General features: G+C 34.2%; 3 protein-coding genes across 3 annotated transcripts; 2 read left to right on the top strand and 1 right to left on the bottom strand.

Annotated features, from left to right (window-relative positions):
• The first annotated feature begins 87 nt into the window (after positions 1 to 87).
• LOC128165203 (transmembrane protein 68-like) lies at positions 88 to 6,870 on the top strand. The gene is made up of 9 exons (XM_052829470.1): positions 88 to 256; positions 685 to 963; positions 1,219 to 1,386; positions 1,504 to 1,602; positions 2,122 to 2,216; positions 2,370 to 2,433; positions 2,801 to 2,876; positions 3,099 to 3,162; positions 4,832 to 6,870. Exons 1-9 carry the CDS (start codon positions 223 to 225, stop codon positions 4,916 to 4,918), a joined length of 966 nt encoding a protein of 321 aa, XP_052685430.1. The 5' UTR covers positions 88 to 222; the 3' UTR covers positions 4,919 to 6,870.
• A 1,023-nt stretch (positions 6,871 to 7,893) lies between these two features.
• Positions 7,894 to 10,151, bottom strand: LOC128165198 (octopine dehydrogenase-like). Its single transcript, XM_052829459.1, has 2 exons — positions 9,958 to 10,151; positions 7,894 to 9,221 (listed from the first exon to the last, which is right to left on the bottom strand). The coding sequence occupies exon 2, from the start codon at positions 9,206 to 9,208 to the stop codon at positions 7,982 to 7,984; it is 1,227 nt and encodes a 408-aa protein (XP_052685419.1). The 5' UTR covers positions 9,209 to 9,221; positions 9,958 to 10,151; the 3' UTR covers positions 7,894 to 7,981.
• Positions 10,152 to 11,150: 999 nt separating this feature from the next.
• Positions 11,151 to 14,264, top strand: LOC128165205 (transcription factor Sox-18A-like). Its single transcript, XM_052829474.1, has 2 exons — positions 11,151 to 11,611; positions 12,428 to 14,264. Exons 1-2 carry the CDS (start codon positions 11,374 to 11,376, stop codon positions 13,027 to 13,029), a joined length of 840 nt encoding a protein of 279 aa, XP_052685434.1. The 5' UTR covers positions 11,151 to 11,373; the 3' UTR covers positions 13,030 to 14,264.
• The last annotated feature ends 131 nt before the right edge of the window (positions 14,265 to 14,395 follow it).

Below are 14,395 nucleotides of genomic sequence, written 5' to 3'. Positions count from 1 at the left end.
AGGAATATTCTATGTGACTTGAGAGTCAATGTAGCAAAATGTTAACAGTTTGTTGTGCATTTGTGTGTGTTTGATAAAAAGATTGTATACCGGAAGTTTCGTAGGCCTGATTAAAGATAAAACCAACTCTGAATCTTCAATCGGCAAAGAGTCGGGTTTGAACACAACTACTCAACAAACATGTAGTGTTAAGAAGGTAGAAAGACTTTTCGATGTATAAAGATGATGTCAGCTTCTAATAATGGAATATGGGAAGGTAAAGAAAATGTGAATCTCTTATTTTGTGAAAAATTAATAAACTCCCATTTAAAGATAGAGAAAATTCGGTCCAAAACATACTCTGAAACAATTGCTATTACAACAGCAATTTTTCAAAGACGGGATAGTATGAAATAGCTGTAGATATAAGATAATTGTCTGTCTGTCCTCTTTTTTATTACAACACATTCTAATGAAAGAATCATAAGTGAATTTGAAACCTGTGGTAATGGGAAAATTGACAATTTGGCCTAACTTGTTCAATAAGACACTTTTAAATCTTTTCCAAATCTTCAATTGCATAGGCAGTTACTTATCTCTTAACCTACCCCCCCCCCCCCCCCCCAAACCCACAAAAAAATAAGTAAATATGTTTTTACTAAAAGAGCCTACACAAAAAAATAAATTTTTCTTACACTTTTTTAGGGACTTGGGAATATTGCCTTGGTTACTGGGAAGGTTTCCAAGAGACGCTGAGTGACCTTGACATAGACTACTGGCGCTGGGTGCTTTGGGTCATATATCCCATTATTCTTTCATTCCTACTTCCAATCTTTATCCTGTTATTTCTATACTGTTCAGCATTCTTTCTTCATTTATACAATTACCGACACAACTTCAGAGAGGCTTACAATCATGATGTATGGGATGGTGCAAGGACAGCCATAGCTGCTGCCTGGGATGCCCAGGGAAGAATTTGGCATGGTAAGGATTTCACTTAATAATGCATTATCTGCATGAGTATCTTTCTAACTTTATTGATATAGTTGTTTTTTTTATTAGTATCAGATGACATTGTTTAAAATTGACATTTGATTTGCATATAAACTTTACACTATAAAAATCATAATCATATGAAAACTTTGTTTGATAACAGAAATGAAATATTTACGTGCTGTTTCTGGTCACAGTATTTTTTTCTGAAATATATACTGGTACTTTATGATATACTGGTGATAGGTTTTGAGATAGATGGTTTGGAGAAGATCCCTGACAAGGGTGCAGCATTGATTGTATACTACCATGGAACTTTACCCATTGACTTCTATTACCTTGCTGCCAGATGTTTACTGGAAAAGAAGAGACATATAAGAGCAGTAGGGGACAACTTCCTTTTCCATATACCAGGTCAATGCCTTCAAGTTTTCAAAATTTATTATTTTTCAAATCTATAATGATAGAATTTGTAATTTTTTTCAAATCTATAATGGTAGAATTTGTTTTTTCCAAATCATACATTGACAGGGTTAAGAAGGTTTTTGGAGGTCTTCAGAGTCACCCCTGGTACACTACAAAGCTGTGTTAGTGTCTTGAATGATGGACACTTGCTGGCCATTGCTCCAGGTATGCTTGTTTAATTTCATTAGTCCCCTGCTGGTGAAACCGGAGGGGACTTAAGTCTTTATTGCTATCTGTCGGTCATTCTGTACCAACTTTGTTTTCCAAACCTTTTTTTTCGTTATGGTTTAGTGAATCTATTTGAAACTTGCAGTGTAGCTTTATAATGAGAAACTACAGATTAAGTTTAAGTTTTATTAAGATTGATGAACAGATGATGAAGAAATTAATTTTACTATAAAACAACTCGTTGTTTTACTAATGGGATTCGTAATTTGAAAAGAATCTTCCATCGAATTTTCTTGAAACCTATTTAGCACATAAAAAAAATAATCCGGATGCACGAAAGAGACGTGGGTTGCTTATGCCATACTCTCAGAATGTTTGTTTTTTATTATGAAAATAACTTGATAAGCAAATATATCCTTTTTGTAGGCAGCGTATTTGAGAATTATGAGATTATCATTTATTAATAATGTGACTTAATCTGCTTGGTTTTCTGTATGCAGTACATGTGCGTTACAGGTGGAGTGAGAGAAGCGTTGTTTGGTGATGAGAACTATCCCATATTGTGGGGAAAACGTCAGGGATTTGCCAAAGCTGCTATACAAGCAAATGTGGTATGACTATTTGTGAAGGGTTCATTGATATCATTTTAAGGTTTGATTTGATCTTTGATTAGAATTAGAGAATGTGTGTTTCCAGAAGAGGGCTGATCCTGTCAATCAAATTTCCACAACCCTTGATATGTAATGTTTGTCTTCATTTTACAGCCAATAATTCCAGTGTTCACACAGAATGTTAGAGAAGCCTTTAGAACCCCCAAGGTTACCAGGGGTGAGTTATTCCCCCTTTAAATTACAAGTACTATGTAGTAGGACTGAAGTGCCTTTTGTAGTTATATGTACAATGTTAAATATGTTGAATTTAAGCAGTCAGATATCTGCCAAAAATACTTTACTGTTCCTACATGTAATTTACATCACAAACAAATGAATAGTATTCATTTTGATAGAAGAACTTTAAATTTATAATCTTGATAAAAATTTGGCTCAGCTTGATATTTGGACTAACACTCTTGTTGATGAAAGGTGTCAATCCAAATATTGAGATGGCTAAGGCATTAGTCCATACTGTAAATCTCTACCAAATTTAGAAATTTTGATGAAGTTTGATGTCTCAGGATTTACAATTTTTCTTGAAGCTTGTCTACGAAGGTTGTATGAAAAGACTCGCCTTCCTCTTGTTCCAATCTATGGATTCTTTCCTGTTAAATTCAAGTAAGAAATTTTCCCGCATAATTTTTTTTTGTTAAGAGAGTTAAAAAAATATTTGGTGGTGGGGGGGGGGGGGGGGGGCATTCTAGCTCATTTTATCTGTGTTTTGAAATTAAATCTGGGCATCAAAGTAACATACATGTAATTTTAGCAAAGGTAACTCTGTCATATTAAGGTTTTAGATTTGATGATGATGATGATGATGTATTCCTCTGTTTCTTCCAGGATGTTTATAGGGGATCCCATTTATCCAAAAAAGGACCAAACTTCAGAATCACTTTCTAATGAGGTACATGCAAACTTACACAAATATTCCTACAAAGTTTAACAACAAATCTTGATCAGTCTAGACAAGACTACCAAAACGGAGTTAACTCCCAAAATAAAGTCTTTGGCTCCATCATGCATTGTGGTAAAATGGCGTTTCTAATGTAAACATGTGAGTTATGCCCCTTGGTTCTAAATAAATCTCTAAAATTGGCCAAAAACACAACAAAAATTAATTCTAAACTTTAAAAAACATTTCTGAACGTTTATGTGTCATATTGATATCCTATGTTCATAGCCGTTTACTTGAATTACGTATGATTAATTTTTAAAATGAAAAATTCACCAAAAACTTCGATATGTTTATTTATCATTGTTTGTTTAAAGTTTAGTCTCATTTCAATCATTTTCATGCTAAATTATTCAATTATCTTGAATGATTATATAATTAACATGGTTTTCTAACATCACAAATGCTGCGAGCGACTATAATTGTTTTAATGATAATTATCAGTTCAATATTTTATCTAGAGTGACAATTTGTTTAATTTTCTAGGCTTTTAAACAATCAATCCTATTTTTTGAATTGACTTTTTTAATCATTGCTAGAGCAGCCAGTTTTTGTTAGTAATCAAAGCTTTTTTCGTTTACGCACTTATCAATTTGTATGTTTGGTGATTTTAAATTGTAACACAATATGAAAAAAGTAAAATTTAATGCAATTTACCTTTAACTAACAATAAAATTCCATGAAAAACACAAAAATATCACTTTTTAAGCATTGTCCTAACGTCCAACTTCGTAGATGAATAACTTTCTTAAGTGCAAATAAACCCCTATTTTGTGCAAATACGATCAATAGTAAATTATATTCTGGGTCTTTTATAACATATAAGAAGTCTGCCAACACATGCAGCACTTTGCAAGACGATTTCTTGTTGACCCCATGTTTTCATCGAAAAATCGCCATATTTTGTACCAGTGCGCATGCGTAGACTCCCAAAACGGACTCCAAAATGCTTGCAGAAATTCACTTCCGTGAACTCCGTTTTGGGAGTTCATCCAGACAGTTGATAGAAACCTGTTGATTAATTATATTCCTTCTTATCTGTATTGAATCTTTAAAAATGTTGCATCATGTTGTTTATAACAAAGCTCTGTATTTCATCTGTATGTTTTCAATGGATCTTGCAATTGCTCACAATTAAGTTTTTTAGAAATTTTTATGAGTGTACATACAGTAACGATTAGACTGAACCTAACACCAGAGTAAACCGCAACTGAACCTGGGGTTTACTTTGGGTTTACTCTGGGTTTGCTTTTTGAAAATTTGGGTCCACTCTGTGTTTACTTTGGGTTTACTTGGAAATTGCTCTTGAGATCAACTGTACGCACTGAAATGTGAAGCAGACCCGTCTTTTATTTTACCATCCTACTGCCTGTAATTCCTGTCCCTTGTATATTCTGAATACACAGTTAGCGTCTGCTTTCAGGGGTGTACATCTGACCAGGCTTTCTCTCTGTGTCCAATCTGGGTTTACTTGGGTTTACTCTGGGTTTACTCTGGGTCCACTTTAGTAACCCTGGGGTAAAACCTTAAGTAAACCCAGAAAGTAAACCCAGGGTTTAGTTGGGGTTTACTTTCTGTTAGGTTGGGTCTGATCAGTACTGTATATGTGTATATTTGCTAGGTAATGAATTCCGTAGGAACCTTGATATATCAGCATCAGAGACTGCCGGGCAATATTCTCTTCGCCCTGATTGACAGACTTGTGTGAGAAAGGCAGACACGCCCATTACCCAATGCTGGCTTTCATCAGAGACCTAAACATGGATACTATTAAATATAGGTCCCTGCTTTCATCAATTTCTCAGGAGTAGTGTGTAGAAATGAACTGTTCTTTAGATAAGTATACCATGTTCTCATATAAGATTGATTCCGATTTGTCTGTTTGATTTCCTTTGAATGCAACATATCTCCAATATTTCAACAATCATCATCTTGTAGTTAAAGAGAAAGGGTGGGTGTCACCATTGTGGATGGAAGACACTATGTACTTCCATCTAATTGTGGAAATGAATATTTGATCGAAACTTTTGTGATATTAACTACGATTTAGATGAAATCTGATTAATATTAGACATGTAAAACCACTCCACTACAATAAGCTATACAAGATCCACCAACATTCCATACAAAATCATCTCAGGACGACCTTTTAAGTATAAATAAATATATACATGAAAACCAATCGGATTCAAGCTTTAGTAAACAAGTCTTACATACTTTGATAGCTTTATTTCTTATAACTATCTCTAATGCTTGGTTGTCTATTTTATGCCCTTTTAAGTTTTTCTGCCAATATTGTGTATAAAATCCTTCTGATTTGCTATTTTTCCTTGAATAATGCAAATAACAATTACCGTACAAAAACTAAGAAACTTCGCCATAACTTTGTTCACATTACAAGGCATCTCGGGGATTGAAGTTCATCTGTGATAAAGAAACAACATGTTCAAACTACCAGTCAAGATTTCAAAAGCAGTGATTTCATTGGCTATTTGAAAGGTCACTCTGAGATACCCTGTAAGGGATATTGTTAGATCATGAACAGCATATCGTAGAGGAGCGGTTTTACGAGTCTAATTTTAAAAAGATTGAATTTAGGTGTAAAAATAAAAGTCAGAGGAGCAGTTTACTTTTTATATAGTTGCTACCAATAAGAACAAGCATTTGATATTATTTTTTTAGTTTTCTTAAGTTGATACCACCACTTGTATATAAAGTGAGTAAACAATTTTGAACAGCATTTAGATTTATATATATACAAATCACAGAATTGTGATGTAGTACAGTGTCTGTTAAATGTTTTACATTTATAAATTAGAATATACATCAAACTCTCATATAAAGAGGTTAATATTTAATTATTGGAAGATGTTTGTCTTTTCTATAGATACCAGTGTATGTATGTAGAGTAGTCTTTGTTAGCATTTGTATGTTGTCATACATCTACTAAATTTTTGATAATTATGATATGCAAGTTGTTATGTGATATCGATGAAATTCATGAAGAAAATGTAGAATTAATTAAGAGTAAAAATGAATGTTAGGAATGAAAATGTTTCTCTGATTTATGATATTTATATAATTTAGGAATGCACAGAAAGTCAGTGTTTTGCAAATTCCATTTATTTTTATTTATTTTTCCCCCTTATTATATTTATATATATGTATGAAACTTGAAATATTTTATAAGAATGTGTGCAATAGGATAACAGGTGGGATATTATTTCAAATTCATTGACAAATGTAAAATTTTTGCAATTTGTCTCTTTAATGTTCTGTCTAAATTTAAAAGTGCTATAGTGAAAAAGTAATTATTTGTTATAAGTAACTTAATTGTATAATGCTTTTGAAACTGTGATTCTGTCCTCAAATGGGCTAATAGCTGTGAATAACATACTAGTACATATGTACATACCGTATATATTTATTTCCCACTGATCTCTATTCATGTGCACCAAACATGTGGCAATGTATTTTTGACATTAAAATGTTTGTGTTCAATAGATACAATCCTTTGATATCAGTTTTATGTGTCTGTTTTTACTGTCTGTCTTAGAAATGTGGAATATTATTTCATTTTTTTTTTCCAAGCAATTTTTGTTGCAAAGAACATTCAATATTTGTTTCTTGTCGATGTTATTATTAAAGTTTTGACTGAGACTCTGAGTTTGAAATTGTAATCTTTTTAGAACTTTATATAAATACTAATAAACATTATTATGATAAGGATACCACAAAGTATAACTATAAGGTTTGTTGAAACCCAACATATTCCCGTGGACATTCAGTAACTAACCTAATAAGTGCTTTGTTTTGTCAAGGCCTCAAACTTCATGCATATTAACAAATTGAAGACGAAAAAAGACCTCGCGGCCGTTTTGTTGCAGTCTATAATTTTCTACTAGCTGACTACAGAATTATCGACGGCAACACACAAGGCCCTTTATCTATTGAATATTGGCGTTGCGTCATTTAAGTCCAAGGCAAAATAATGTTTTTTTACAAGTTGATTTGCACAACTATACCTAAATTGAACTTGGATATGTCTTCATGTGAAATTAGAAAATTTAACATTCCTTAATTTATTTTGTTTCTTTCGCGTGTCACAAAATTTGCGAAAATGGGGAAAACATGTTGCATTTTTAATGTGCGAAAGTCATTTTTGCGATTTTAAAAGTTTCTTTTTGAAAATAATTTAAGATATAATTTCTACGTATTCAATATTTTGCGATTTGAAAGAAATAGCGAAAATAAGATCATCGCGAAAATTACCGGATATACGGTATACGTCTCTGTGGCTCTTCCGTGTCCTAGTAAGCGTGTTTCAAAAAAGCGTCTCTGGTCAATATTAAGTTTCATAATACATTTCGTGTGTTCAGTGGGTTTGTTTGTGATTGGAGTTAGGATATTCTCGGATTACCTTGTTGATAAGTTACACCAAGGCCGTCTGACAGCATTATCTCCCCTACCGTCATAGTTACCCTGATAACGATCGCGACAGCTCATTAGTAGCTGACATCATGCTGTCTCGCTTTCTCTTGATGTACTATACATGTATTGTAGTACTAATCAGTACAATGTATGCTTGTTTACAAGTGTACCTCTGAAATTTGGAAGGAGTGTGTTCAAACCTTCGTTTATCGATATATATTTTATATATAAAATCACTCAATTACACATAAATGAGGGCGGGTGAAAAATTATATTAGCATTTCATATTTAAGGTAATGGACAGTGTTAATGGAATGAAGATTCTTTTAAACGTAATTTGCTAAAGTTCTTGATCTAGTAGCTTTCCATTTACGACTGCTTCTAGCGTTGATAGACCGAACCTCTGGGGGCATCTGGAAGCTGCAACGTCACTTCCAGTTAATTCTCCGTTCACTAAATACTGTTTGCCGACTTTCTCTTGACACCACGTAATAAGTTCATCTGTTTTAGGAGTTTGTACTTCGGCTATCAGTGCAATACCTTTGATGACCACTAATCCCGCTTCTAAATCCTCGATAAGACAGTCGAAATCCGGTACCAGACCGCCATCTGCTTCTTTCATCACGTGCCGCAAATCGGCGAATTGCTTTATGGTAGTGAGGATACTGTGCAAATCGGCATTGCTACTATAGTCCCCCTTGAATCGTTCCATGCACCACTGGTACAAATCCTGCACGCCCGTCACATCAACTCGGACTTGTTCGGATGTCGTTAATGCCTGTGCTATATCCAGGCATTCTTGGCTGCAGACGTTTAGAATTTCGGTTGTTTCTTGGCTAATTCCATGGTAAAATAGTGGTGCCTCTGATACGGGTTTTCCGTCCCATTTGTCCCATTGCCCATAGATAATAACTGGGCGAAGGAACGTGTTTGGCGATAGTGTGACCTCTAAAAAATGCCTAGAAGGTCGAAACAACGGTTGACTTCCATGTATCATTTGAAGACACATCAGGGGCGGTCGTCTGCAAATTCCTCGCCCACGAACAATTGAACCGACCAAAACCTTCATGGCACTCAGGGCTTCTACTTGATAACCAAATTCTATGAGCTTGGATGTCCAAGACGGTTCTTCGAAAGACAGAAACGTGCAAAGATCCGCTTTGCTCCCTAAAATTTTATAACACAGATATTCAAATCCGGGCCTTCCCGGTAAACCAATAATGACGGCGTTCCTGTTTACAAACGGTTCAATTGCTTGGAGATATTTCTCGTGGTCCAGAGCTGACGTTGTAAGGATGATAAGGTCGCTAGCATTGATGGCTTCCTTTGGATTGCTTGTCACCAGCCTAGGTTTTGCCTTAACATCTCTCTTAGTACCAGACTCCTCGTTGATGGTTAGAACCATACCCCCTTTCTTGTCCAGTGTATTTTCCCATTTAGTGGCCTCTTCTTCGTTAAGGACCAGAATGCGCGTCTCAGCTTCCGGGTTGGATGCGGAGAACGCTGCGACGAGATGAGTGTTGTTGTCACCCCCACAGACACAAATCTTTAATGGTCCAGACGCCATGACTTATATTGTACTGAAACAAAGAAGCAAAACATTTTGATTATTAAAAAGGTGTTTTTAAAAATCTCTCTCTCTCTCTCTCTCTCTCTCTCTCTCTCTCTCTCTCTCTCTCTCTCTCTCTCTCTCTCTCGTGTAAAATATCTATAAGTATCATCCAACCTCTACTTAAGTTTCAATAAGAACAATTGTTCTCTATTTATTTATAGTAGTCTTCAATCGACATTCCGCTTTTTATCGTTATACACACAGTCCGGTCAGCGGCGAGCTTTGCTCTATACCTATACTTCCTGGTATCCTCTTAGCTACACGTGCATACCTCGGAACAAGGAATGTTTGTGCAACTACTTCAGCAGCATCAGCAGGTGTAGGCAATAACATTCAGCTTTCTTTTCTCTTTTTCTAATTCGATTATACGTCAACTGCATTGACGTCAAAAATCATCATCCACAAACCAATTACGACACCACTTCTAGCACCAAACTGAGACAGCCTTATTGCGCTGCTGCCAAGACATCGCAGATCTATAATTTCTTACTTACGATAAGGGTTAATATAATTTGATTTTATTCATGAAAATAAGTATATCGCTCTTGATTAATTACGTTGATAACTTATCCAAAACCTTGCGAAATATCCGTAAATACAACAACAAAAATAAAAAAAAGTTTAAAAAGGTTTGGATTTAGCGAACTTTAATTAAGAACAGGTAAACATGCATACATGAAGCAAAAACATTGTTGGTCACTTACCTTCACGGAAGAGAGTCCGGCAAGGTCGGCTCGTGTAGTATGTGATGTCTAATGCAACAAGGTGCGCGCACATGCAGAAATCAGATCCCCACTGTAGACAGGAAAGATATCCTATTCAGTTCCCTGCATGACAGAGCGCGTGCAGTAGATACATTTGTTTCCACTTTTCCCCAACCAAAGACTCATCCTCCGCGATGGCTTAGAATGCCTCGCTATATTTACCAGGAATCCGTCAATAATAATCAGTGTTGTTCAAGGGCGAACAGAAACTATGAGATTACTTTTTGGCATTTCATTAAATGCTAAAAAAGTTGTGACAAGAATCCCTTCGATCATGTCGCTTTGTTTTTTCCAAGGCGTCTATATGATTAGAATATGTACTTTTTTCAATTTATGTTCTTTTTTTCCCGATTAACAACGTCTTTTCAAAACTCCTAGAGTGAAAAACGAATGTAATATTTATGAAACGATGCATGCTTATAAAAATCTGAAGTTCTCTCTCTCTCTCTCTCTCTCTCTCTCTCTCTCTCTCTCTCTCTCTCTCTCTCTCTCTCTCTCTCTGTGTTGCTTTTTTGTTGATGATACTATTTTCAAACACATTGAATCAGTTTATCTTGTTTGCCACAACTCATTAATTTGTCAAGGAAATGGCAATTTCTTTACATATTGTTTGTAAACAAATAGCAGACTCGAGATTTGTTTGCATAACAATTCATTTGTTATACCTCTTTATTTTGCTTGTAATTAACTTGACTTCTAACATTTAAATTTTGGTATATCATTCAAAATGCTCAATTAAACTATTTTATGCATGAAAAATAATATAAAATGAAATTTAGACCCCAAATCGTATCTAGGTCCCTTTAAAATTTTTTTTTTTTAATTTTTTTTTAAACATTTTTCGTTATGAACGTTACAGTCTTTCTCATTTTTCAAATGAATATATATAGGTAAATGATAAATAAATTGATAGATGAATTAATGAATCAATAACTAAATCTTCACGAAAAAAAACCAACACAAAACTTTAAAAATATATACATATAAAAGAGTACTGGAAAGAAAATAAACACCCCTAAACTCTTGGTGATTTTGATATACATATAGCTAATGTAATGAGACTCGTGACGCCCGAACTGGATTTTGTATCTTTGTGGTTTTTACGGGTATGGATGTGCTTGTATATAAAAGTTTCACTTTTACTGCCCTTTGAAATTTGTGATAAGATAATAAAGGTAGATGATTGACATGAATCTCGCCCACTGATATATGTACAGCAATTTCCCCTGCTATTTTAAGTGACATACACAATTTACCTGGGTATTTATTTACAAAAAATTATGAGTTCACTGCATAGACTACGTGTGCCTACCGATTTGTTATACAGGGAAATAAACTGAAAAAATAACCCCAGCTATGGATAATTCGGATAACAAAATGAAGTTGCCACCGATTAAGGATATCTTTACTTCGTACCAGATGCCTGAGACTGGTTCTAGTCACGAGTTTATACCGAACCCACCCCAGGGTAAAAGAGGGGAGGAACGCATTCGACGCCCAATGAACGCTTTCATGGTCTGGGCCAAAACGGAAAGGAAGAAATTAGCTCTGGAAAATCCGGAAGTTCACAATGCTGACCTGAGTAAAATCCTTGGTGAGTTGTCGCATAATGAATGATGACCGGTATGCTTGAATTAGAACTTTACCGTTTATCCAACAAAGTAATATGTTTTTTTTTATTAAAAAAAAAATAAATGACTCATATTTTTCTCTACCTTATTTTAAATAATGACATTTTTGCATAATTCTTTTATTTAAAAAAATGCTTTATCGTACATATTGCACATGTAGAATTTATTTGTTAGATACTTATTTTATTAAAAAAAAAAATAATAAACCCATGCTAAATCATTAGAGGCTATTACATCATGTGGAAACATTTTTAAAAATCATTTGTATTAAAGTACATACACGCAATATATTTAATCACCTGTCGCGTATTTACTTCAGACATCACATTCAAAGACAATTTACAATGGTAATAAAATACAGTGAACACTTCGTTGTTGTTATGCAATATCTGGAAGTTTTACAACTGAAAACGACAGTAACTGTCTGTTCTTCAGATAATAAAAAGCAAATTTTATGCAATCAAATGATTTTTATCGATAAAAAAATCCTTACACCGAACGATTTAATATGAATAAACACTACATAATGATATTTCTCACAAAAATTTTCATTTATAATTGATTAAATTAAAGTTTTTATTCGTTAATAAACATTACATGTTTTCCAAACTCTTAAAGATTTCAATAAAATAATCACCAATATTGGTAACATAATTAAAAAATGATAAAAATCTAATTTACAAAAAAAAAAACCAAAAAAAAACAAAACAAAAAACTAAGATCATTGATATTCACTTCTGTTTAAATCAGTCTGTCTAAATTGTAAAATCTTTTCTTAGGACAAAAATGGCGAGAGCTCAGTCCTTCTCAAAAGAAGTATTACAGCGAAGAGGCTGACAAGTTGCGAGATCTCCACATGCAAAAATACCCGGATTACAAGTACCGCCCGCGTCGGAGAAAGGCCAAGTTCAAAGTCCCCCATGATGACAATCGGACTGCGTACGATTTCGGGGAAATCGAAGGTGTCGTGCTTAATTCTGGTCACCTAACGCCTCCTGCCAGTCCTGTGCCATCACATCCGAAGATGGTAACCCCGTTCTCTGTCTCGGAGGAAATGAGTTTTGACCACACGATGACCGATGCGACTTTGAACTTCCGAGAATACCCGGATACTCCACCCTATTACAACAGATTTAAGGGTTTTGACTTTTCCGATGGTTGTTCCAACACTCGTGTCGAAATGTGTCATTATTTGCAAGAGCGACCTTTGACCTTCTTGCACGGAGCCATGTCGTCCGCAATTCAGTGTCCAGAGTTGGAAACTCCGGAAAACTACGTGTTGTCGTCACAAGAACTAAGAGATGTGACAGAGATTGACAGCACGGAGTTTGATCAGTATCTCAAAGCAGACGACAACGTCAAATGCACAACAGAAACGTGATATTTAGAAAGTTGACTTCCATTGCCCCCCCCCCCCCCCCAAAAAAAAGGAACAAAACCCACACCCATTTTTTTCAAAAGTTTTACGTCATTACATATATTGTGTATTATTCGTATGGTTCAAAAGGCTACATTACGAAGTAATATTTGGATAACACAAGATGAAATGATTTCTCATTAATATTTGTGTTATGTCCAAAATGACAATTTAAGATGAAGAACACAGGTTTCGGTAAAGCGCGATTTACCTTATATGATATATTTAACCCAAAAGAATTCATAAGCTATGAAAGGTCACAGGGATTAAGGATTGTAATCCTTTCTCGCTTTACTATTATTTATCAATATTTTATGAACTCTATGTATTCTGCTTGCCACCCTTATTTGCTGAAGTCTCTGTGTTGTTTAAGAATTGCTTATTTTTTATTTGAGCTGAATGGACGCCTTGCACTGAAACTGTTTATATAATAATCATTTTATATAAACATCATTTATTTATTTTCATGAATCTAAATTATTGTACTTTTTTACGTGAAATGAACATTTTTATGTTTTAGAGATTTTTTGGGGGAAATATCAATTGCATATATTTTGTGTAATGCAAATATTTCTATAATTAGACACACAAAACATATATTTTCCAGATTCAGTAATCTATATAAATAGAGAGTTCAAAATCAATTAACACGGTCGTCCAATTGACTATGTGATAACACGGGTCGTGGATTCATGATCTGGGGTCGCGTGATAGCGATTATATGTAATACACATGTTGTGTAAGAATTGTGTGATATTTATTTATTTTATGTAATTTGTTTGTTTGTTCCCTGCTTGAGAAAACCATTTATGGCTAAATAGAACTTTTTTTTTTACATTAATCGAAGTATATTATGATAGAATTCTATTGAAAAAAATGATCAATTTGAATTGTAGACTTTACTATGAAATATATAATGATCTTTTTTCTTATTAAAAGTGACCGACTTATAATATTTTCTGATGTAATCGTAAATTGTTTGATGAATTCATATACTCTGTATGTTGATGGTCTGTAGATTCTTGATTTTTTTGCTGTGTTTTATAGACTTGTTATAATAAATCGACTTTCATGGATGTCATATTATTCAGTTCATCTAATTTTTAATTTCAAAATTTCTCGTTATAATTGTACAGTAATGTAAGCATGTATGACTGTGATTTACTTATCAAAGGGTCAATATAAATCAACACAACACCTGGCGACTTCACTTGTACTATAAAGTCATGTGACTTGTGATAAGTTCATCAGGGTGTGAACTTCTGTCACGTGCTCTGGTGCTGATCCAACTACACATCCAAGAAAAATCAAAGTACTGAAGTACTGACGG

This window comes from Crassostrea angulata, chromosome 10, assembly GCF_025612915.1.
Source record: "Crassostrea angulata isolate pt1a10 chromosome 10, ASM2561291v2, whole genome shotgun sequence".
NCBI lineage: Eukaryota > Metazoa > Mollusca > Bivalvia > Ostreida > Ostreidae > Magallana > Magallana angulata.
This window is presented reverse-complemented; position numbering and strand designations above follow the sequence as displayed.